The sequence below is a fragment of the Engystomops pustulosus genome, chromosome 1 (genome assembly GCF_040894005.1).
Source record: "Engystomops pustulosus chromosome 1, aEngPut4.maternal, whole genome shotgun sequence".
Classification (NCBI taxonomy): domain Eukaryota; kingdom Metazoa; phylum Chordata; class Amphibia; order Anura; family Leptodactylidae; genus Engystomops; species Engystomops pustulosus.
Window position 1 is genome coordinate 60,514,859 of NC_092411.1, and position 26,650 is coordinate 60,541,508.

The 26,650-nt window shown below is 39.1% G+C and overlaps 1 protein-coding gene across 3 annotated transcripts in view; it reads right to left on the reverse strand.

Moving 5' to 3' along the window:
- The window catches only part of MARCHF3 (membrane associated ring-CH-type finger 3), a 137,953-nt gene that overhangs the window by 34,377 nt on the left and 76,926 nt on the right, over positions 1-26,650 (reverse strand). For all 3 annotated transcript variants that reach the window (XM_072141581.1, XM_072141598.1, XM_072141591.1), the window contains exon 3: positions 23,523-23,727. In XM_072141581.1, the coding sequence (XP_071997682.1) occupies positions 23,523-23,727 (205 nt within the window). The remainder of the gene's footprint in view (positions 1-23,522; positions 23,728-26,650) is intronic.

Consider the following 26,650-nt stretch of genomic DNA (forward strand, 5'->3'; position numbering starts at 1 on the left):
GAGATATTTTCCTTCCGGTAACTATATGGAATCAATTCTGGATTATATGATTTATTTTTTGCTCTCTTTGCTATTTGGAAAAACTGTTTGTGCTTTGTGAAACTGTATAGATGGTTTGAATAACTCTACGGGGATGTTTACATGTGGATTCCGAATAGTTTTCCATGTTTGAATAAGTACATGAAAAAAGAAAGAGTGGCCACATGCAGACGCGTCTAATGAATGCGGCTAGATCCTGTATGTACCTTTGGCAATGCAAAGTGGTAATCCGCCTTGGATTTCTGCCATGGACATTTTCCAGCTACAAAATGACTATGATGATGACTATGAAACAATGTGAAAATTCCCAAATCTCTGCAAAAATGGGGTGTTTGGGATTTAGCAATTCCTGCCTGTTGACCTGGTATGTCTCCTCAGATGTTCCAGATGAATCACAGATGATATGTCACTGCTTCACCTCATCCTGATAAACACTCGCTGACCACCTGCTTTTTTTGAGATGGTAAAGTCTGTAAAATCAGTGCCAAAACACACTTACAGAAAATACTATTCACAGGAACATTGAGAAAATTACTAATCCTTCGTATTCAGGAAACAACACGTAGATTGCTTTCCTTCCTCATATTTTCCAGAAGTGTATTGTGTTATTAAGTGTAGCTCAGTTCACATTCCTATCATTGCTAAAGGGATCTGCCATTGTTCATGTTGAATAAGTACAATGAATAATTCTTTACTGTACCTTATATGAGGGGGAGGGATGTGGTTTCTTATGTAATAACTGTCTGGCATCTCTTAAGTGAGTTCATTTAATCAAAACAAGGTCGTGTTATGCCTTCAGCTCCTATTTTAAGCCACATGTCACAACTTTACTAATGTTAGGCCATGCAGCCTTTATCACGCTGGAATGGGTGGAATTTCCAATTCAATATCCTGCCTTTATGGTGTAAAAAATCTATCCTCTAAAATCACATTATTATAGTGACCTTAAAGGACACCTGTCATCAGGTCTCTGCCACTAGTCCTGTCACTACTACCTGTTGGAGCAGCTCATCCCAGCCTTTATCTAGTTATTTCAAACATTATTCATTGTAAAATCATTTATTCTTTATCATGTAAATGAGGCTGGTCACATGTCAGAGGCAGTGATGTCACCCCTGTTACCCCTCCCCTCTCCTCCCCCTGCTCATGTCTGTGTGTAATGTATAGTAAAACATTGCTGGTGTGTGTGCTGCATCTGCTGACATGCTGCATCCTCCTAATACACATGTGAGAGACACAGACATCAGCTACACAAGTACCTGACATGTTCTGCTGTAACATGGCTGCCTGGAGCTGCTGTATCTCTCCTAAACACACACACATGCACACACAGGCTGCAGGGGGTGTGGGCGCCAGCACCAGGAAGCACATCATTATACAGCCTCACATCATTATACAGGCTGTCAATCAAGCACTGGGGGTGTGGCTGTGCCTCCAACTCATGAATGGAGTGGACAGCTTGAATATGCTATTGCTTCATTGGACATTTCACAGGTCATTTGCATACAGCTTTAGGACCTCATTGCTTAGGTTTACAGGCATGTGGAGGGACAATGAAGGGATAGAGGCAATGCTCTCTAATGGCAGTTTATGAAAATATATTTAGTTTAGGGGGGTTATTTTGCATGACGGGTTCTCTTTAAAGAATAACTGTTAAGATTTTTTTTACAAATCAATAGCTCTTTGTCTATTATCTTTGTTAGCTATATTCAGTAGTTTCTTTGCTACCCCCTCAGATAACCTCAGTGCTGCAATGGCTGCTCCCTCTCCACGTGCTGTTAAGCCTTATGAGACCGTACTTTGTTTACACTTTGTTTCTGGTCGGTTTCATGGGAGGGGAAGAGCTGCTGCTCCCTGCTCACAGGGGAAGAGGTCATGTGACAGTGAATGTAGAAGAGCTGGATGTGTCCAATACAGTGAAGGCAGATTTCTCCTGCACAGAATAGTGAGGTACAAGATCTCCCTGTTCCCTATCAGTCCCTCCATCCCAGTCTGTGATTCTACAGAACTTTATCTGTCTGTCTCTGCTCATGCTGCTCCCTTCCCCCACCTTGTCATCGGCAATATCAGCTCTGTCCTCATAAGCTATTAACCCTTAGTGCTCACACAGCCCAGGCAGAAACTGCATGTACTAATGATTTCTACCATTTATTACATGTTCCCTGCTCCTGCACATGATAGAAGCTGCCAGGCTAGTCCCCATATACATCCTGGATTTACTGGGAAACTAAATGTATTTAATGCTAAATTACTTTGAGAGAGAACACAAGGCATCATGGGATCTGTGGGCAAGCTAGCTGGCCTCAGCTTCAAGGCATAGACTGACAGACATTAGTCTCCGCCCACTTCACCTTTGGTGAGAAAGATTTTTGTCAAACACTTTCAGAACAGAAAATGCCATTACTTTGGAAAGAAAAGGCGGGAATTACATATAATATAATAATCACATGTAATAATTTGGTAAAATCACTTTAGCTTTACAGTTATGCTTTAAAGGTTTGCCTAAATAAGAAAGTTCTTAAATTTGAATACCCTAGTTATGCTTACACAGTTTTATTGCTGTTTTAGCTCCTATCACTCAGTGATGGTAAGTGCAATATTCCAGAATGTGGGTAGGGACTCTGTAAGCAGACACTTTATGATTCCTCTGTGCTATGAGATGCTGTGTGCTGACAATGTGCTTAGATTATCAGGGTACAGGTTTATCTACACTTTTTTTTAATTATTTAGCTTCTAAACATTCAAATTGTATCTGACACAGAGAAAGAGATATGAGACAGATCAGAGATGAGATTCCACGAGATGCATATAAAACACAATGACACACTTCAGCTTTGCTACATCTATAACAAACACTATAAGCTCTGCTACATCTTATCTATAACACACTAAGAGAGAGCCACCCCCACATTTCCCCTGGATAAAGACCTTATCTTATTTATATATTGTAGAACAAGTCTCTGCACGCTGCTTGCCGGCAGGAAGTGACCATGTGTGAGCTCATCTTATAATGGAGAGGGGAGGGGCTGGAGGCAGAGAGGAGAAGCAGACAGGAGAAGCTATTCATGAGAAGAATCTGCTATGCCCAACCATAACCAGAAGACTTACGGTCAGATCCTAGGGCAACCAAAATTGTATACACCTGGACTGATAGAGACAGGTTAGAAATATATCTGTGAAATGGTGTATTTTTGTGAACAACAGTAAATTAGAGAATGCATTATTTTGTTATCCTCACTATATTTAAGAATCTTATCTTCGTGGAATAGGTCAATATACCCAGGGCTGCTTACTATAGTGTGGTTCCTTTTTGCATTATGGCGACCAAAGCAAGTGCCTAAACAATCACTGCTTCTCCAAGGCGACCCATCAAATGCCGTTTACACTGCAAACCCCCCCCACCAAAGGCTGTACAGTATGTGCCATTTCCACCTACTTGTTGGCTTCCAGCACAGTGAAGCTAGATGTACTTACTCCTCCACATCTTTTTCTTACAGAGTTACACTACCTGCACACAAACGTGTCCTATCTCAGGCCACAAAGAATGGATCCGTGTTCCTTGTTTGTGGCCTTTGTGTCATTGGGTGTGAAGTCAACTCATTCATCCATGACAGTAGAAAAGAGTCGCAAACACGGGCAGGAATAGGTCCTGCTCTGAATCTTGCGGCTCAGACAGTTGGCTCACAAAGAACTGTGGAAACCACTGAAGTCATTGAGACGCAGTTGTCATTTACGTGTTACAACAAACAGTTTTGGGGAACAAAACTCCAAGCACCATAGTTACCTTATATACTTGAGTATAAGCCTAGTTTTTCAGCACAAAAAATGTGCTGAAAACCCACACTCGGCTTATACTCAAGTAAAAAAAAATATAGGTTTTACCTGGGTTTTGTGGTAAAATTAGGGGCCTCGGCTTATACTTGGGTCAGCTTATATTCGAGTATATACGGTATATATGAAATATCCCCCCAAAGAACAGCAGCGCTGAACTTTAACCATGATGTAATCACAGTGTTCATTCCGTGAAATCTTGCCACCACTCAATCGCTGGATGAATTAGTGTCATTGCCAAAACAACACTTCCGTTATTATTAGTCATTACAAAATTTTTTTGTGAAACGATTTTGGCAATTCAGCAAAAAAACAACAACAGTGTCCACTGTATCACAAGAAAAAGACATTATAGCTTCTTCTTAAAAGCTAAACCACGTTCCAAGAATAAAATCTGTTCCTTATTTTAAATTTTACCAAACCAAGCTAAGTTTTACTGCAAATGAGTTTTAGCAGTTTTCAGAGAACCAATTTCACTCTCGAAAAGCTCATTGACTTTAGTATAGGCTTAGTCCCTGAACATAGATATTTTCTTTTTAAATTGTATCCGTACTGGCTTCAAAGCAAACTTCATTATTTCCTATCAGACATTAATCAATGACGTATAAGGGACGAGTTCTGTTGCAATGTAAAAGCTGTATAAGTAAAAACACTAAGACTTCCTACGGAACATGAGAAATGACTTGAAAGAGTAAAACAATCACATATTAGATTCTCAAAAATGCAAAAATTTGACATAACCTTAAGGAAATTCCATAGTGAGAATATGTGTTTCTATTTCATAAGAGGTTAAGGTCAAGTTATCTACCTGCAGCCCCAGACAACCCTGGAACTGCTGCATTCAGTGCTATTTTAAAGCTGCCTGGGACTCCAGGAGGATAGGAAGGAGTGGGCAGACCTAAATTATCATTGTAGATCCTACTCTAGTCCTGAAAGTTCTTCTATATTGGTGTCCTCAGGGTGCTGATACAAAAGAAAGCTATGATAGAGCAGGGTGCAATAAAGTGCTACTTAAATTGTCATGTTGGTGATAATAAGTGGGTTCTAGTTGTGTATTTGGGTACTCTGTCTCTAAGGCCCATTCCACACAGCGAGTGTGATGCGATGAACTCGCAACGCATGCTACCCGGATCGCACGGCCCGAATGCTGCGAACTGCGACTGAACTGACATGCTGAGTTCAGTCCCGGTTTGCAGCGTTTGGGCCGTGCGATCCAGACAGCATGCGTTGCGAGTGTGATGCGAGTTCATCGCATCACACTCGCAAGTGTGGAACGGGCCTAAGAGTTCACCATCATTGGCCTCAGTTGTTTCTTTCCGGGGTATCAATAGCTGACTGCAGATCAAAGAAGTTGGTTTTGAAACGTAAATGCAACCACAGCAAATAAGAAGCTTCACCAGTTGCAGTCACAGGATGGGGTGATATTTTACATGGCAGATGGGCCCTTAAACTAAACATCATACACAGGTTTTTAGTGTGCAAATGTACTAAAAAAAAGTGTATACCTATTTGGAAGTGACATATCTATGTAGATAAAATCTTATTTTAATTGTGCTACAAAAGTCCTACAAGAATACAAAAAAATGAAAAAAATAAATCGGCTTTTTAAGAAGTTTTACCTCATGGAGGTGGAGAGCTCATTGCTGATGTGAAGCTCTCCTTCCATCAAATTTGCTATGATTGACAATCCTACATGCTTCAGAAGAGCCAACTTGTAACGTCCATGGATACAGAAATGTCAATAATCACAGCTAAGGAGGTTTTCAGAAGTGAGGGGAGCTTGACTTCAGTTTTAATCCTTTTAACTCTGTAACTTTATAAACCTTTACACTACTATGACTATATACAGCTCTTTCCTTCAAGCAGAAGTGTCCTACATTATATATACAGGACAAACAATAGCTGACATGCTCTAAAGAGTGTGTATTGATGTTAACTCAGAGTCTATCAATTATTCAGGATTATTTATTGTAAGGCTAGTAAGGAATGCAAAGAAAGTAGTTTTATGTAGTAACCACACGCTACTTAATACTTTATGTGCTCACCACAGCCTAATGAATGCTGTATCTCCTATATATAAGGTAGAAGATACTTGTAATCATTTTTGAAAAGGGATAACTCAACCATATTAAGAGGATGTCACTTAAGTTGATATTAAAAGAGCGATCAAATACTATAACATTAATGGCATATTTGTAGTATAGACCTTACTACCAGCCTCGTAGCCCGTATCCCCCCAATCAGCATAATGTAAGGGGCACAGCATAATCGTGTGACAGATCACTTTTAATAGTGTGACAGATGTGCCTTTGTGACATCTGAGTGAGGGGTTGTACATAAGTTTATGGATGCTTTATAATCTTTGTATAGTTCTCTGTACATTCTAGAGGTTGTACCTATTGGATAGAGACAAAGGGGGATATTTATCATACGCTGGCGCTCGTGCGCCAGCGTATGATAGCCCCGCCGCTGCAAATTCGCAGCCCGATTCATGATGAGGCTTCTGCCTCTTCATGTATCGGGCTGCCAGCTGCGCAGCGTTTTTCCTACGCCAGGCAGGGCCTGGCGTAGAAAAAGAGGCGACCGGCGACTTTTCACGTATGAAAAGTCGCCTGCAGCACCGAGTGCGCAGGCGCGGGGACAGTAACGCCCCGCGCCGGCCCACTCCAGTCCGGCCGCGCCCCCGGCTCGGCCGGCCCGGCCCCCCCTTCACGCCCCTTCACGCCCCTTCACGCCCCACTGGCGTGAAGGTGGCGGATTGAGAAAAATAATCGCAAAAGCTAGCAATAACCTAGCATTTGCGATTATTTCAGGGCCTCTGCGCCACTGGCGGTGCGCAGAGGTCCTGATAAATATCCCCCAAAGTGTATGATTGCTATGGGGTCCAACCGCTGGGACCAGAGCTCCCCAATGAGAAAAAGATCTGCAAGTCTCTTAAAGTAAAGGGGCACTTTAGGGCTGAATGACAATCGGGAAGCCCCAGAGAAGTAAATAAAAATAAGATAGGGATTGCACAACACTTAAAGCTCCCCATTCTTGTCTGGGGGTCCCATCTGTATTATACAGACAACTAAGAAAGACTGTTAGAGGTTCTAATATAGAATGGAAATGTGCCTATAGACATCCCATCAATCCAGAGAAATGAGCTGCTATTATCTTTTCATTTCTGTGCTAATTCCTCCTTTCAGTGTGTAGTGGTACAAATATAACTTTGCTGGAATTAAATTACCAAAACAATTAATCAAAGTTTACATTTCCTAAACAGCGCTGAGCCAACAAAGAACTGAAATAGAATACTGCCAAGGCGAATCCTGTGCGGTAATCGACCATAAATGTGTCGCTGGCATCCTAGGTAAATTCTATTAACTAATAATTAAAATATATGACACGGTGCTACCTTATTCAGAGGAGGTAACACAAAGCATAGGTTGTGGCAGCCCATCAACGAATCAAGTTCTGACCCCTGTAACAAAGGTTTTTTCTTTTAAAAGAAATCTACCATTTGTTTTAATGCATTATAAACCAAACATACTTTGAGAATGAAAAAAGGAAGAAACTTTTCAGTTCACCTTTGAGATGCAATCTACAAAAATTTTCTGCACGGGAAAAAGCCGAGTAAGACTCAGTAAGGTAAATGTAATTGATTTGCAGCAGAAAAGGTCCTAAGAAAAATTGTTGTGTCCTAAGTTAAAGGGGACCTACCACCACGAATCTACCTATAAAGGTAGATCGGGTGGTAGGTGGATCACTAGGACGTGAGGATAGCCCTTTTAAGGGCTAATCCTCACGTCCCCACACTGTTTTGTAAACTTATACAAAAGGTTTATGCTAATTTTGTTATGCGGCTACTCCGCGCCAAAGATTGTGGGTAGGAGGGGTAAAGTGTCTACTGGGGCTTGGAGTAGCCGCGCCGTGTAGCCACATCTGCGGCTACTCCACGCCCCAGTAGCCGCATAACAAAATTAGCATAAACCTTTTATATAAGTTCACAAAACAGTGCGAGGACGTGAGGATCAGCCCTTAAAAGGGCTATCCTCACGTCCTATTGATCCACCTACCACCCGATCTACCTTTATAGGTAGATTTGTGGTGGTAGGTTCCCTTTAAAAGCACATATTTTAAAGGTTTACATTAAAAATAATCATGGTGCCATGTGTGGAATAAAAAACTGAAGCATTTCAATTGTGAATTAATCTTCATAGTACATGGTTGTACATGTATATTTTTGAATGCTTACCTATTAAATATATGCTTTTAATTTAGGACACAACAATTTTTCTTAGGTCCTTTTCTGCTGGAAATCATACCTTGAGAATGCTGTAGCTACACTGATGCAGAAACATATCTTGTTTAATCAATGATCCAAGTAGTTTTGCTATAAAAACAATTATAAAATTCAGAATCTTGAGAAAGCTGGGTGCATACTGGATAATACATTACACAGAGCTTCCTGAACTGTCCGGACAGGACTAATCAACTTGAGCGGAATAACTCATATACAGCAGCTGGGGGATGGTGCAACGATTGACTACTTCAGGCTGTCAACAAAGTGAATACAGCGTTCTTTGAAGCTGAAGGGAAAGAGGAGAAGTGCTGGAGGAGCAGCCACAGGAGTGACAGAGACTCATTATCATAATTTTATGTCAATTATATTTTTAATGTTTTTTTTTAGCAAAACCACTGAGTTCAGGGATTAAACAAGATATGATCCTGCATCAGTGTAGCTCCAGCATTCTCAAGGTATGTTTGGTTCATAATGCATAAAAGCAAATGGTAGAATTCCATTATTGTGCAATCAGTAGGCACTGCATGGTAGTGTAAGGGTTTGTTCACATGACATTTTTTGGACACATTCAGCGTATATTCCAGGAAAGCTCCCATACATATTGAACGTGTTCATAAACATATACTGTGGGTGGCAGGGAGGCCTTTTGCCTGCGTCTGCTCTGTATATCTGATCCAGCATGAAGCACTGGATGAAAAAAAAAGAGTAGTCTGCACTTTTTTCATCCTGCTCCCTCCTGGAAAATTAAAATATACATTCAGCAGGGGCCATTAGTGGCTATGGGGAACGGATGCTACTATATGGCTTCAAGCAACAGCCTCTGCTGAACGCACACCATGGGTGGTCCCTCAGTGATGTTACTTTTCATATATGGAAGCAGCAAATTACTGCCTGTGCTGATGTTCACCCATCCTCTCGCTTTCAGGGGTAGTGAGCTGAACTGGAGAACGTGGTATAGGCATGCATTGGGATATGCTGCTGCCCTCTGTTGTAAGGATACATTGGAAGGATTCCCAATATCCTTACAATACAGGATAAAAAAAACTAAATATGAACGAAGTCTAACTCAGAATTAAAGCTTTATCAGGGTAAAATGAGTTTGTTCTTGTAAAAATATGCTTGACAAGATTTGTAACTGATCTAGTATGCATCCTGCAATATTTCTCGGTGCTACTGACCGGATACGACCTTGACCAAATCATAAGTTTGTTTCAGAGCATTCTATGAGTTTTTTTCCTCATGTTTACACTGCTGTGTTTGATAAACTGGTCTATAGGAGGATTACACTGTGAAAAAAAGACTTTTATTTGCCAAGCGAAATTGCTTGGTTGTAAATGTGTCAACCGGGTATCAGCATATTACTGTTATTATTCCATTTTTCTGTTACTTGAATTCTAATGTCTCAATTCTAGTCCTGCAAAGTACAGTGAACCAGACAGCGTTGCTAAAATATATTTACTTCTGTCTTGAGCCTCTCGGTTCTTTGAGTAAAATAATAAGAAATGTTTTTTTAATTAGCTTTTTTGTATGTGCTTAGGACAATGTCATAAAGATTCACTAGCCTATATAATAAAAAACGTATATAAACATAATAATGTAATGATAATTATATCATCAATAATAATAATGTTACAAATTACATTAGAGGGTAAGTGTGTAATGACCTTCTAATAAATAATATTATTGTTTGTTATTTTTATGCTTACAATTGTATTGAAAGAATATTTTTAGCTATTATCGTATATACTTGTATAAGCCGACCCTAGTATAAGCCGAGACACCCTAATTTTACCACCAAAAACTGGGAAAACCTATTGACTTGAGTATAAGCGGAGGGTGAGAAATGCATTGGTCACAGCCTCCCCAGTATATAGCCAGCAAGCCCCCTGTAGTATATAGCAAGCCCCCAATAGTATATAGCATTCCAGCCCCCTGTAGTATATAGCAAGCCCCTCGGAGTATATAGCATGCCAGCACCCAGTAGTATATATCCAGCCCCCCAGTAGCATACATCCAGGCAGTCCCCATGTAATATACAGCCATCCCCCAGTAGTACACAGCCAGCCTGCCCCATGTAGTATACAGCCAGCCAGCCCCATACTAATACAGCCAGCCAACCTGCACATAAAAAAACCCCAAACTTACATACTCCACTTCAGTCCCAATGTCCCTGATGCTCAGGGCCCCCTGCAGCACCACTTCTTTGTTCTCCTTGCTGTATTAGCCGGCAGAGACGCATCCATGTGATCTGCCGGCCAGAGCACACTATGACGTCATCAGCGGCGACACCGCCGCGTCATAGTGTGCGCCGGCTGGCAGATCGTGTGGACTCGTCTCTGCCGGCTAATACAGCAAGGAGAACAAAGAAGAGGAGCTGCGCCGAGCATCGGGGATGCTGGAGGGTGAATATGTAATTTTTTTTTATTGACTCGTGTATAAGCCAGCCCAGGTGAGGTGTTTCAGCGCATTTTTTTGTGCTGAAAAATTCGGCTTATACTCAAGTATATACAGTATGTATTTTTTTTCTTTTAACTGGAAAATATGATTATGCCAGCGAGATCTATTAATGCTGCTCACCCACTAGTCTGTCTTTCTCCACCTTAAAATATACAGTTTAGGGTTGTAATAGATGAAAAACAGCAGTTGTTCATATCTAAACAGTAGTAAAAGATAAGAAAAACTGTTTGTAGTTATGATGTCTTGTTAAAGTCAATTAAATTCAACATAAAAGCAGGTCCATATAACCGTAGTACAAAATGACCTTCCAAACCAGGACTATCATTCTTTTATAAGTTCTTCCTGGTCATTACTCTGTGCCTGCTATAGACCCAGTTTGTAGTAAGCTTTTGGTATCCCGTACTTCTAAACTCTGTATTCTGACCTTATGCCTGTGCTCTATTGGTACTATTCATCTGCCTTGTGTTTTATCCTGCCTTTGCCCTTTTTGTTATGAACTGGCTCTGAAGGCTACCCTTCTGTGTTTGTGTAGTCTTGTCATGTCTTTATTTACATGTTTCCTTTACCACCTAGGGTTAGTGAGGCAAGTAGGCAGGGACAGTTGGAAAGTTGGAGAACACTGTCAGTTTCACCAGTTCCAGAGTCATTCCCACATAAATCTGATGCCAGTTGGCACATAGCAACGAAAAATTAATTCCCAGCTCCAAAGAAGAAATCCCTTGATCATTGTCCCATCCCAAATTTCTAGTAACCATAATATGTGCAACAGTTTGTTTTATGAAACATATCTAGGTTTTTTCTTGAACTTTTACGGTATAATGACCTTAACCGAGGTCAAACTAGGGCTCCTATGACCCACCAAATAAAATATTCTAGAAGCCCACTGTTTATCATCCTCCAGGAAGTAAACGTTTCTAGCCTCCAAATTTGGTTGTCTTCTGCTTATCCCTCAGGTCCAGTGGTTGCACCAGGGGATTTTCTGGTGCTCTGTTGAGCTAGTTCAATACTGACCATGACAAATTTTAGTGGCACCCCAAGATTACAGAGGTAAGACAATAAAATAGTATAAAGTTTCGCATGTTATGTGTTCCTTGATTTTAGTGAAGTTAGATTTTAAAAACTGCTAAAAACATTCCTTTTTACTCTTTTCAGTATTCATTTTTATCTGTAAGGTACGGAAAGGATCTTATAGATGAAATATGTAAAAAAAGTTTTCTTTGGACACTCAGAAGCCACCTCATATTTGATACAGTATCATCAAACACATTAAGACCATCTTTACAACTTTTATCCAGGATTTTTGGATTTTTCTCTGTACAAGTTGAACAATAAAGAGCAGGAATAAATGTTTATAACGCTCACAACCCAAGGTGGCGTACACAAGGCTTAAGTTAGAAGTGCCTTAGGAATAAAATGTCTTCTATTCAGAGGGTCAGCAAGACCTACTAAGTCCATTAAGCTTTCTCAGCTGGAAGGGTCGTCTGTACACTAGTGATTAATGGGTTCCAATCACCTATAGCAGCCAAGAAATAAATCTGATAATAGCAAACTCAGAACCTTCCATCAGTACAAAAATTATTTTCACTGTATACAGAAAGCTATAATAGTGCAATGTCAAGGACAACATAACTGCTAAAAGTCATGGGCAATTTAGCTGCCAACATAGATTCCTGATAGGGGAACCTGATAAATCTTTGCATGCCACATTTCTAACGTTTTGCTCTGGTAACAGAAAAGTCTGTTAATGCTTCTAATTTTTATTAATTTAAAAATAATTCAACATATTTCATTGTTGTATACTCACCCTAAAGTGATCATAATTACTATCATTACAATATCAATAGATGAGCAGATTAGATTGGATTAATGATACCATAGGGAAAATCTTTCTCCTAAATAGTTATTCACAGCACTTTCATTTTAGGGCAACCGTTTACCATCTCTCACCTCTCTTGTTTTACTTTCTAAGACCATGACATACTAAACTTGTAAGGCACCATACCAATTGTAAAATCTGCAGTTGCACACCTGCTTGCTAAGGAGGTGCTTAAGAGAGTCTACAAAACTGCTGAACCATACCCCTATCATCTCCCCCTACAACTTTCTTCTTCTATGGACATCCATCTAACTTCTCCAAAGAATCATTAAAGGGGTTGTCTCATGAAGCAAGTTAGGTCCTATCCACAGGAGAAGCCCTAACTTGCTGATCAGTGGGGGTATCAGTGATGGGACCCCCACAGATCATGGGAAAGAGGTCACACTGTGAGATGACTGGAGCAGCCTGTAGTGCATATCAAGGCTGCCCTGTTCATCTCTATGGAGCTGACGGAGACTGCCGATCACCATACTCGTCAATCTCTGTCAGCTCCGTAGGGTGTGACAGGGGTACAACAGACCATCGTTCTCATTATCCGTGGGGGCCCCATCCCTGAGACCAGCACTGATCAGCATGTTAGGCCCTATCCTGTGGATAGGGTCTAAGTTGCTTTGTGGGGCAACCCTTTTAAGTTTGCTGCTCAGCTAATCTATTCCTCTCCACATTTCTCATCTGTCCCTCTACTATGCCAGTCTCTCGACTGGTTAACCGAAATACAAAGCTGTCCACAATCTGTTCCCCCATTTAACCCTACTCAGTCCCACACATGTATTCCAATCATCACAAGATCTACAGCTTTACTCTTCTAATACCTGCTCTTCTCACAGTCTTCTTCCGGACTTCTATGGAACATCCGAAAAAAGCATGGATATCACTCCCCACATATATAGATTGTGCGCTCTCATTGGCAGGCTGCCTTGCACACGGCATTTAAAGGGTAAACCTGCAATCAGTGCGGGCACCGAACGCAGGTGTTACCAGTGGGAGTGAGCATATGGGCTCGGTTTTAGTACCCAAATAGAAACTTCAGATTCGGGTTCGGCCGAACTCAGCTGAACTTGATTCATAACGGGTTCACTTATCCTTTCGCATGACTAATTCATAATTTCACATTCATATGTGTGTCAGGTCTGACACAATCTATCAAAATGGACATAGATGTCACAGCAGGGTCTATATTTTCATATAATAGCATGCAATGTCAATTTGGAGCTATTTTATGTAAATTTCCAGATGTGGAGTTTGCTTCACCCATGAGTGGATCACACATACATATGACAGCTATCATACATGTGCGTTATATCTATTATGTTGTCACATGAACACGTTTCTGAATAAAATCTAACATATTATTGTGAGTTTTGAACCTGACATATCAAGAGACTGTAACCTAGCAACAGGTAGGCTCATCAATACAATATTGAGTTCCTTCTCCCTCTGCATTATTTTACATTTGGAAAAATTAAATTGTATTATGTATTGTTTTCTCCATCTTTCCAGTTTTGCTAAATCATTTTCACGGTTCCTTTGCCTCAAGGAATCTCTGTTCTCATCCTGATCATATGCAAAAGAGTAAACAATCTAATCTTCGATGGAATAAGTTTCTTGCGTTGGATCTCAAGGATTTCATGTGCCCTCCCTGAGAAGCTGAATATAATGCGGGTTTGTGCATGCACATAATCAGCTGCACTAGCGAAATGACTAATACTAAAGGTCACTGCACAACTAATTCACTTTTGCGGCTGATTATTGATGTTCTGAAGCTTTTATTTTCGAAAGCAATGTCAGCCTGATAAATCTAGGCCATGTTTATGAGGCAAGAAGCCTTCCTCCTGTTCTGCACATTATGCTGTAATACACCCTGGACTCTATTACAAGTGGTCCGAAATTTTATTCCACCCAAACCTTTCCTTCTCATAGCTCAGGATACGATTGCTTATTTTTGCCTTTGCTGTCCTCTGTTTCACACCTGACCAGAATCAATCGAATTTTGCAGAAACCTGATTTGAAACGTTTCTATAAATCAATCATTTTATATATTTGAATTGTAAAATATGTTAGAAATATCAACAATACAATCAACCCTATAAGGGCAACAATCAACCCTATAAGGGCAACCACAAAGCACAGACTCCTCCTACATTTACTAATGCGATGCAAACACAATCTTATTTCAATAGGGGAAGAGTCTGTGCATTATGAAGAGCAACCACAATGCAAAAGCCACATGTGAATGCGGCCTCAGACATGGGCATGGCCAGTATGTGTCCCCACAGCAACCAATGTGCTGGCTTCAACCCGGCACGTATAACGGGTGCACACAGGTGTAAGGATGAAGGGGACTTCTGTGGCTTCGGGGGAGCGGGGAAAGTATAGGAGTTACCCTTCCACTATGCTGCACTCCAGACTAGCGCAGCATAGGGGCCAGGGAGACAGAGCCGGGCCAGAAAAACACAAGGCAAATTTGGCCCGTGGGCCTTATGTTTGACACCCATGGGATAGGTCATCAATATTTTTTAATGAGAAAAAGCTCTTTAGTGGTAGCCACATTGCCTTCCAGTTTTTGAAGAAACAGAATTATATCCCAATCATTCATTTACCAGGTAGCGTCATAAAGTATTGATGTTTGCATCAAGCACAGAATGCATTTCCATATACACTTTTATCTAATTATCCTATATCATAGACTTTGCCAGAAAATAGAAAATGACCACATTAACAAACCAATGTACAAATATCTCACACTTAACTGCATTTCTATTCCCAGCCTAGCATTTAGCTGATGTAGTAAATTCTAGTAAAAATGTACTTTTATACTTGTAGAAGAAAAAAAAATCCACCAGGGAATAGAACGTTTCATACATTTTATGAGAAGCTTACATCAGCAGAGCCCGGTGATGTTTTATTTACAAACAGAGTGAGCCAGACTTAAAAGTCACAAAAATAATGTTATTGCAAAACTAAAGGGTCAAGAGGTACATTTCATCCTATACACTAAAGAGATGGTATAGTTCTATCTATTATGCTATTGTATGGGCTATCTATCTATGGTATGTTTAAGCACACCAACTATTTTTTTGAATACAGCATCTTGTAACATGAGAAGGTTAGACTCTTCATAGTAACTAATCATTTGAAACCAATTTTTAAAAAATATCCATAATACTATAATAAGTATTGCCCTGTTTCAGTAGTTTGGACACAGTCTAAGAGCAGGCAGGCTAGATCACTATGGATACCATCTTACAACTTGGACTTAGCTGGAGACTTACCCATTGTTGTTTACCTCAATCACCAGTTAAATAAAATACTGATATGTGTATTGTTAAGTGTATTGTTCTCTTTAGCCTGTAAGGGGCAGACCCCAGTATTTTTCACTTTACATAAAGCAAATTGTATGCTTTCAGATGAGGTTGAGCAGCAAGATGTCACCAAACACTTGTGTCTCTTTATCCAAACACCCAGGGTGGTGGTTGGCTTTATTGTCTGTGTCCCAATTTTTCACCCACAGTCAAATGATAATGGTAAACTTTATCATTTTCATAGTTAATGTGTTAAAATGTTTCTTTGTCCTCATATTTTCTCGCTGGCAGTTAGCAGTATGTCTAAATCAACTTTAACTTTACACAGACAACAGATAGAGAAGGAGAATTTGTTAAAGTTTCAAGTAACTTATTGCCGTGCTGAGCTGTATTAAGAAATGTATCATAAGTGAAATTATTATTCAGGTATGTAAGGAGTTAACCTTTAGTCTCTTCTCTCTATCAGTCAGTTGTGTATTGACTTCTAAAAGATTTTGTCTTCAATAAAGTATATAACAAAATGTTATAATTTAAATCACATGCCTTTACGATTTTGCATACAAAGGGGCAGATTTATCAAGCTTTCTGAAAGTCAGAATATTTCTAGTTGCCCACGGCAACCAATCACAGCTTAGCTTTCATTTTACCAGTGCTCATGAATTTTTTAAAGGGCAGCTGTGATTGGTTGCCATGGGCAACTAGAAATATTCTGACTTTCAGACAGCTTGATAAATCTGCCCCAAAGTGTTAGATTTTATAAAGATTTACTTTTGCTATTCTGTTAATTGCTTCAGACTTCAAAAATCGCTTTACCAGTGTTTAAGTTACACTATGGAAGTTTGTAATCTGTTGCTAAGGAAAACAACCAGCAAAATTTAATAAAAAGTTATGACCCATAATAATGGATAGTTACCAAACGTTGACATTCACTTGAAATAAAAAATGCCTATTATTGATATAGTTTCTTCCTTTTAGTATTATCAATGTCAGCGAGCACCACAATGTCTGACATCATTGTCAGTAAGTTGTTATAGTAAGAGCATTGGCAAGGCATGGGAGCAAATTTTAAAACGCCCTAATGTTAACTTTCAAGTTATATGCCAACATTATGGTCAATGATCTACACATTCAATCTCACTATGTTCCTTCATCAGTGAGTCCAATCTTAAGTGTTTATAGATTGACAGACTGGGACATGAGATGCCCAAGGTGACAAGAAGTGGCCAAACTATCAATAAAAGGTTTTACTATTTCAGGCTTGATGTCACATTTAGTATTTTTACTTCATTCGCTGTGAATAATTAAAAGTACAATTATCCCATTTGCTCTTCATAAATCTGTAACAATTCACAGACCTTTGATCGTCCCTTTTCTGCATTTTCGCCTTCCAAAATAATTCTTCCAAAGCATTAACATAAAGGTCAAATAAGACTTTAGACATTTGCAGTGCCGCTTGACATTATTACAAAACATTAGCTGTAGTAAACAGATAAAAATGAAGTCTTATCATTTGGTTGCCCCCCCCCCCCCTCCTAAAGAGGATAAGCTGGGAAATAAGCAAAGTGCAGCATCAAATGTCATCCAGCTGCAGGTAATATAGCAGATTATTATATTCTAATCAATAGTGGGTTTGATCTGTCTGCAGTGTAATAAACCTAAGGCTTTTGGTGAATTTTTAAAGCACAGAATGTGTTAATTTTGAAGATGTGAAAGTCAAGATTGAACTGTTATCTTTCACGGCAGAAAAAGCCAGATGACATGAATATTCAGGACAAGCGGGATAAAAAACAATTATAATGATGTGATTTAGACGGTCTGAACTTTAATCTGGCAAATTCCTCAGCATCGAAGGAACAGACACAGAAACTAGATTCTAATTTCAGCTCCTTGTCTGCCTCTCTTAGAGGAACATGGGGCAGATATAGGAAGATCTCAATCAGTCATGAAGCTTATGAAAAGTAAAATTGGAGTGAATTTCCGTCAGGGATTAAATCCACCAACAATAAGATTTGTCGAGAATAAGGGATTTTAGGGAGAAAGTTTTGTGTCTCTTTTGTCTCGTGGAGATATGTGCATTAAATCGAGGAACAATGGAGGACTCTTTACAGCTAACCTCCATCCAAAGTCATACTGAAGACCTGGCTGCATTGAACAGAGTCCTATTGATCTCTCCTGAGCCACTGATCAGTTGTATCCACCTTTGAGCAACGTGTTCAACTTCCCTACAGCACCACTACTGGAGAAATAAGGCATTACACATGTTCTTAAGAATCAGTAGGCTTCCTGTGTAACGTCATGATGCCCCACAATGGGGGTCAACCTCTGGTGGCATCAGGGACTACAGGAGGTGACCCCTTTTAATAATTTGAAATATTCAACAGGGAATTAAAAAATCTTGTTGGTCCCAGTGTTACAATGATTTATAGACCTCCTAGGTGGAAATGTGAAGAATTGATTCAGAAAGTATATTGAAAAACTGAATAACTATTCATTACACAAACAATATGAATTATTTGGTGGAATGTTCTTAAAGTGGACAACCCCTTTAACTAGGGAAAAGTGACAGAAGAGAATTCAAGATCTGTCTGTAGCAAGCTTGGAATTTTAAAGCATATAAGACATGTAGGATATGAACATTGCCAAGTAGGGTAAGCTGGATTACCAAGTCACTGAAGATGAGCTTTACATATTTTTCAGTAACGTATTTCATTTTTGGTATTCTACATGCATTGAAGACATTATTATTATCTATTAAACGCTAGTATGATTCTAAATATTAAGATCAGAATTGATGGATCTGACAAAAATGTTCAATTCTTGAAAATGTTCAAGGGTTTTTGACAAATGCGGAAATGTGACATTAAATGTTAGGATAGTATGTCTACACTGAGACAAACCTAACATATTTTATGTCAGATTATATATAGTTTAATAATTTCTGACATATAATTGAATTCATCTGCCATATACATACATTTCTTCAATTGGATGTTTAAAAAAGAATTACCTGTGTGAAGGTAATTTCTCATAAATGTAGCCATGTTGCCCCTTAGAAACAAGATTGTTGTTCTTGGATACGACCACCACTACTGGAGTGATTACACATAGAAACAAATAGTTTTTACAATGACATGTGCAGGGGGTTTCTGCATGTCCTGCAGCCGTCCTGTGTTAATGAACACTGAATCTAGGCTTTCAGTTACCTTAATAGCACATGTGTGGCCACCACTGTCAGGGAGCAGGTGTGGTCATATTAATGGAAAACTATCTACCTGTAATTTCTAAGGGACAGCGTGGCAACATTTATGTGAAATCATCTTCACGCCAAATTTTAATAACCTTCAATTAATGAAATGTATATTGCAGATGAATTAAATGAAATGTGAATGCCCGGGGAATACCCCTTTAAAATTCCTACCTGTGTAGGTAGGGTTTTGTTTGGATAACTTTAAAGTCTGGGATAAAATTAGAAATTCTTATTTAACCTGCAAATGATGTTCAGATATCATTACCCTTAGAACTGTTTGATTTTATAGCAGTAAGAGCCCTTACATGATATAATTTTATAAAGTAAAACCCCAAACCTGGTAACCACATTTTCGGTGTTCTGGGCTTATTTTCAGCAGTTCCCATCACATGGCCTTTGTGTTGTGAAAGCTAAAGAAAGTACATCTTGCTTCAATTAAAAGTAAGAGAACTTAAAGGGGTATTCTCATCTGGGCATTAACATTCAGTTTGATTCATCTGCCATGTATACACATCTCTTCAATTATATCTTATTAAAATTTTGCCTGTGTGAAGATAATTTCCATATGGTCCCTTAAAAACAAGACTGTGTCCTTGGGTACGACCACCTCTGCTGTCATACCTCAGATGTCCTGTGGTAATGAACGCTGAATCCAGGAGGTCAGACAGGACTCAATAGCGCTTGTCTGGCCACCGCTGCCAAAATGTGAGTTGGTCATATCCAAGGAAGCTATCTCGTGTCTAAGGGACAACATGGCTACATTTATGAGAAATTATCTTCTCATAGGAACATCTTTTTTCATAATATCCAATGGAAGAATCTTTACATGTGGCAAATGAATTAAATTACATGTGAATGCCCAGATGGGAAAACCCCTTTAAGTGAGAACTTACAGTAGGTAGAGATGACCGAATCGTTCAGGATTCAATTAGCCATAGCTCTGCAACATCTTCCAAAAGATTTTGTTGGGGTCCAGATTGAAACAGTCCAAACCGATGTTGCTCCATTGTTCTCCAAATTAAATTAATTACCCCCTCTAGTCCTCTAACACAGAATTTTTTTTAATAAAAAAGGCTAATCTCTTTATGTTCATTTTCTACAAATTTTCTTTTAACTAACCCCAAAACTAACTGTAACCATCACCCTATAAAAAAATAGTGTATTAGAGTACTCAATGGGGTTATATATCAACTTAAAGGACAAACGGATCAGCATCGGTACAAAGCAAATCTGAAAGATTGGAATACTTTTGGTGCTGGAAAACCGGCTGATTTGTACCAAATCCACTAATTAATTTGCTCATCTCTACCCTAGAGGTATAAAAACATGCTACTAATACAAAGCGCCCAGACCTGGTGACAGTCTTTAGCTGAAATTTACACCACGTAGGTAGAGCTTCAAAGGTGAATCTGAAGGCAGAATGTTATAGAGCAAGAGGATTAGACCTCTTAATTATGGTGGCAAGTTTGCTATAAGATAGCAGTGATCTGTGTTATATTGTGTTATACATGGAAAATAAAAGGATGATTTCTAATGGACAACGTGGTTACATTTATGGGAAATTATCTTCACAAAGGTATTTTTTTTAAACATCCAATTGAAGAAATGTACATAAATAGCGGATACATTTAATGATATGTAAATGCCCAGGTGGGAATACATCTTTAATGCTTGGATTAAAGCAAAACAAGATTGTCTGCTAAACCCTGCAGAATAATTTCTATACATTATGTCACTCTTCACAAGGGCATATAGACATTTCTGCCTTTGTACTAAATTATACCTGTAGTAAAGAAATGAAAATGAGAGCTCCTGGTGCTATAATAGTTAAAAATCCTCTTGTGTGTCTATTCCAGGAGTAGTCAATTGTAACAAAATATTGTGCTGAACGCTACGCCCACCTCATGTGTCCAAGTATGTGGGTACATATTACCGGAAAATAGAGTTTAGAAAATAGCCCACTGCAAGCGTTGTAAAATCATGGAGCTTGACAAAATACATTTCAAAAAACCATAATTCTCCATGAAATCACTCTCCATGATCCAATGGGATATATATGAGGTTTTAAGGTGAATCCAGAGGCGTACTTAAAATTGTGATGAATGAATACAGGAGAACTATAGCACAAGATAAGATGACCTTTACTGCCTCTACTCAGCCATTTTTCTTATATCCTGTTTTAGAAAGGGTTTTTGTCGAGAAAAGACAGCATAAAGGCAATTAAATAATGAAAATGCTTGTCTAGCTTAACATTTAGCTGTGATCAGCTCAGCCAGCCCCCACCTTTAGCCGAGCACTTCAGTTGATAAGGGGGTTTCCTTAGCGTGACAACCTGGTAACACATGTTCACTAATTAAACTCTACTGTAAAATGTGAGAAAATTAAATGTACAATGAAAATAACACTGAAAATACATCACTGCACAGCTGTGTTAAAATCCATTTCCAAGACTGATACTGTGATAATATCTACGTTTCTCTGTGAATCTCTATTCATTAGACACCTAAGAAGTGTTTCTTGTTATAATGGGACATGCTAGTTTGATCTAGATTTTACTGATTCACAAAGGAGTTGTCAGGCATTATACAATACAAGTCTTGTTGGAGGAATGAGAAGATCACAAAATGTCCCTCTAATTGAAGTCCTTATTGAAAGAACAATTTCCATACAGTGCCACCACAGGGGAAATTAAACATTACACCGACCACTAAATAGTTCGTTTACAGGGGTTCTCCAAACACTTAGAAGTTAGCCCCTTTCCACGGGATAGGGGCTAACTTGCTGATCAGTGTGATCTCAGGTCCATTCTACACCGGATGTCGCTCAATATGAAGAGAACAGCCAGTCACGCATGCGCCTGCTGCTTTATTCATCTCTATGGCACTGATGAAGATTGCCAAGTACTCTCTTCATCACAGGCTACAACGGGGGTACACCCCTGTTCTTGTGATCTATGGGGATCACATGACAGAGACCCCCATTTATCGGCCAGTTAGCTAACTTTTATGTGCCTGGAGAAGCCCTTTAAGGTAGGACATGACCTTTATAGAAAGAGACACTTTTAGGCTAGATGCGCATGAACGAGATGATTTTTTTCCATGAAAAACATATGTTAAAATCCATTTTTCACAGATCTTTATAAACTTTAGAGTATGCGAGTACCTTCAAACCGGTTCAGAATAGGACATGTTCTACTATTAAGCAGAACAGACACACTGGGGCACATTTACTAAGGGTCCATCGGACGCATTTCCGTTGGGCTTCCCGAAAATTTCTGATTTGCCCTGAATCGCACAGGATTTTTTGTCACATGCGAGTGGATTGTGGCGCATCGGGGGTGTGGCCGTCGGACAATCCGACTGATTCGGACAAACCACGGAATTTAACTTTCAAAATTGTGTCACAAGACATGCACTTACATGCACCGGGAAGAAGATGGTGAACTCCGGCTGATCTGAGCGGGGAAGCGACACATGCAGGAAATTGGACGTACGATCTTAGTGAATTGCGGGAGCTCCGAATCCTCATAGGACATTCTGGATCGGCGGACGCAACGGGACAGGTAATTAAATGTGCCCCACTATCTGCTAAAATCATGGATGTGTACATTGAACCATTAAAAAGTTTTGTATATAGTGCTGCCATGTGCCGTCGACATGCAGACATATTTCACTGTTGTTAAGCCATAATAATCTCTATAACCTGTCCAAAAGTTGGAGATGTGCTGTAGATTTTGTAGCTACAAGTGAAGTTTCCTTCTTTACGACTGGTATATACTGTAAGTATGTCTGCTTGTGTATGCTCAGTAAACCAACACTTGTACAAACTCATATTGAATCATTTACAGGAAGCTTTTCTTCACTTGGTGGTGGAAATTTAGAAAGATTGGCATGGCATATGGCAGTCTTGATCTCCAATGCACTTGTCCTAAAATAAATTAGGTGTGTCAATGTGCACCTGAAAATCAAATCGACATCTTCCAGAAATTGTGTGGTTTTGAACTTTATTTCAGGTTAACTTCTGCCATAAACTATGGTAATTGGGGGGGGGGGGGGCATGGGAGTATACCCCCTATAGCTAAGCCTCATCATCCATTTTTTAGGAATTCGGCTAGCTGGGTTATAAAATGGTAAAAGATTGAAATAATTAGGACACATCATGGGGACAGAATTCTGTTTGAATGTGCACCGAAGATTTATCCGAAATGCCTTATACCACTGTAATCAAATGTTTTAGGAAGTTTTTAGACCGATTTTCTTGGCTTGTATCTCAAAGGCATAGGCATAGCTTAGCGGGAAAAGTGTAAACCTAGCCAGCTAAAAGGAAAATAAAACTAAACATGCTAGATGTATTCATTCACATTAGACACTTCCCCAAATCTTGGTCAGTCAAAGACTATTTGTGTTGAACGTTACTTGGCGACAATTTTGATAAACCTGCCCCGATTTGTGTTAGTAATTTTGATATTGTGCACTATTTACTAACCTCCACTAATGGTCTAGGCTTGCGCTCCACAGAAAACCTGAAGTGACAGAGTTCACAGTAGCTTGTGTTGGAGGATGAAAGCCAGTGCTCTAGGCAGCTGCGGTGTATTGTCCCTAGTGTTCCAGTACATTCACATGGGGAGAGAAGGTCTTCTTGGTTACTTCCTTCATGACAAATCCTGCACATTGGGCGATCATTGAAAGTGCTGGAAGATAAACAACATACTTTTATGTTAAATCTGATATCAAGATATAAGATAGATCTGCTGGATACAACCAGATAAGAATTTGAATGTGTTCTGCTTGGATTATTTCCAGGTAGAGTTGTGTTTTTTTCGGCTGGTAATACAACCAGTTTTGGAGTGCGAGTAGAACAATAAATTTGCCCCAATTTGTTTTACTTTGAATTATGTTAATACACATGTAAAAGCAGCAAAAGAAAATACAAAACAAAAACTGGTGCATCTTTCAAGAACACAAGAAAAAAACGCCAAAATCTGTATTTATGATAAACAGAGGTGCTGCCCATGTATACGTTATCTCGCCATTTATTAATCTTATAAAATATAATATGATATTGATATTATACATCTCTCATAGCATATCGCATGCAGTGTTTTGTCCTTGACAAGGCTTTAAGAAGTCATTGTAGAATCTAAGTAAATTCTAACAGGTAAGCAGTGAATTAATTCCCTAGAATAGTATATTAGATCAAGTGTCCTCATGGCTAAGGGTCTTTTTATAAGACTGGTAACCATAGGTAACCTATTATTAATGATAAGGATCACTTTTAAATGATAGATTTGAGTAACATCTATACAGACCCTTCCAGATGGTTGAAGTATATTAAAAGACAGCTCTTTATCTTTCCTTGTAGGAAATGAAAAAAAGGTTTCATCTATGTGCAGCCAAACATAGCATTTTTACTTTCTTTGCTGTGATTTATTTACCCTGGAAAGTCTCTCTCCCATGTGGCTTTGGATGGCTTCCTATAATGTATTTAGTTTTATCTAGCCACAATAAATCACCATTGTTAAATCAATGGCATTAAGAACACTGTTACACAGGAGACTCTACTGGTATTAGATGGTGAATATTTTTACATTGCTTATATGTTTGTAGATGACAAGTCAATAAATAGCCATAATATAGAGATGCTTCACACATGTGTAGAATGACACATATCAATGTACAATAATACAGGCAGTCCCTGGGTTACGTACAAGATAGGGTCCGGAGGTTTGTTTCTAAGTTGAGTTTGTATGTAAGTCAAAACCGTATATTTTATAATTGTCGATCCAGACAAAAAAATTTTTTGGCCCTAGTGACAATTGGAGTTTAAACATTTTTTGCTGTAATGGGACCAAGGATTATCAATAAAGCTTCATTACAGACACCTTACAGCTGATTATTGCAATCTGGGACTATAGTAAAGCATCCAGAAAGCTTCGCCAGAGGTCAGAGGGGTCTGTCTGTAAGTCAGCGGACAGCCTGTATATCAATAAAACTTTTTGGTTTCATTTTATCATGAAACTGTTACAAGAAGCCAGAAACTGTACATGTTTTTTACAGTTCTGAAGAGTAACCAGGTCATATTATACATGAAATAGTCTACCGATGGTTCATATGTTCTATATGTTCTAACTTTAACATTGACCGTTTATGGCAAAGGATCTCACAAAGAAAAACTAAACACATACATCCGTCGGGACCCTTGGAGATCTAAGAGGAAAGCAGGTAGTAAATGTTCAGTTTGCCTGCAGCACCATCACAGGGAAAATGATACATAACATAGATTCCATTGAAATCAATGCAATTTGAGTACGGGGCATCCTTTGTTGCTCTTCTCTACTTTGGCTTAGGCCTGGATGGTACACCCCTCTCTATTAACTCAGGAATGATTTTTCTAAACCAGACAATCCTTTCAAGGTTGTCTTTTACACATAAATAAGCTACCATTATAAGGAACAATGTATTAGTAGTTTCTCTGTAAGAGAAATGTCCTGAGATGAGGGTATGTTATGCGAGCAGCACGACCTTACTCACTCTGAAGTCTTTGGCTTGCATGGTAATGCATTTCTGTTAATGGCATTTTTCCACTTCAGTAGTCATGGTTGGATGAAGGCATATCATTTAGAAATGAGGCCAGCTGAGATACTTTTCTATAGCTTAAAAAAAGTATCTTCTTGCTGAATTGCCGCACACATTGGTGTCAGTAAAGCTTATAATACAATTTGACATCTGTGCAAAAAGAACTTAAAAGACCTCAGTTTCTCAGAGAATAAAAATCTACAATGAACATGAATGTTGAAATAAGATTTAAAAAGATTTAAAGAGTTCAGTAAGAAATTCTAATTTAACATCACTTTAAAATCTCACAAGTCACAATGATCAGACTGTAACCCAAATGTATGACAAATATGTGTTTGTAGTCGGCCCTTTAAAGTCAGATTTGTCTCAGGGTTATCTGTATTTGGTGCTTAAATTTATTCTCTGTCTTGTTCTTGCAGTGAAGCTACTAAATATTCACATGCGGATAAATGCATCCAGTTTTTTATTGGTCATGATTTCATTCATCACAACCCCAAATTCACACTCTCCAAGTCCAAGTCCTCCAAGCAAATCGAGCCAGAACCACCCTGCTAAACTCTTGAAGGGAACCTGTCATCAGGTTTTCACCTTACATCCTGCAGCAGTATTTAAGCAGTTTCCAATCATGTCTTTTATATAAAAATAAATTCAGTCAAAAGTTCGGGCTCACTGCCCCTCATAGACGTTAACTCTTCAGATGTTGTTGGTAAAACCAGAGGCAGAATATAAATTCAGGTTGGCATGTGCATGCCACCATTTTCCAGAGGATCATCGCTCCGTGATGACATCACAGGGAATGACTAACATTGGGAAAATGGTGGTGCACATGCGCCGCCTGTATTTAAAGAGTTAATACCCACAATCGGTCCCAGTACCGATTGTGGTAGTTAATGGGGGGTTTGATTTTCAGGTTTGCTAATCATTTATAATTGACTTTAAAGCTTTGAAAGTACCAGGCACCTTGCCAGAATGCTCAACCTAGTCATGAGGATATGTGCAATCTTCAGCCTGAGTCACTCGATCAACGTCTCATTCAGC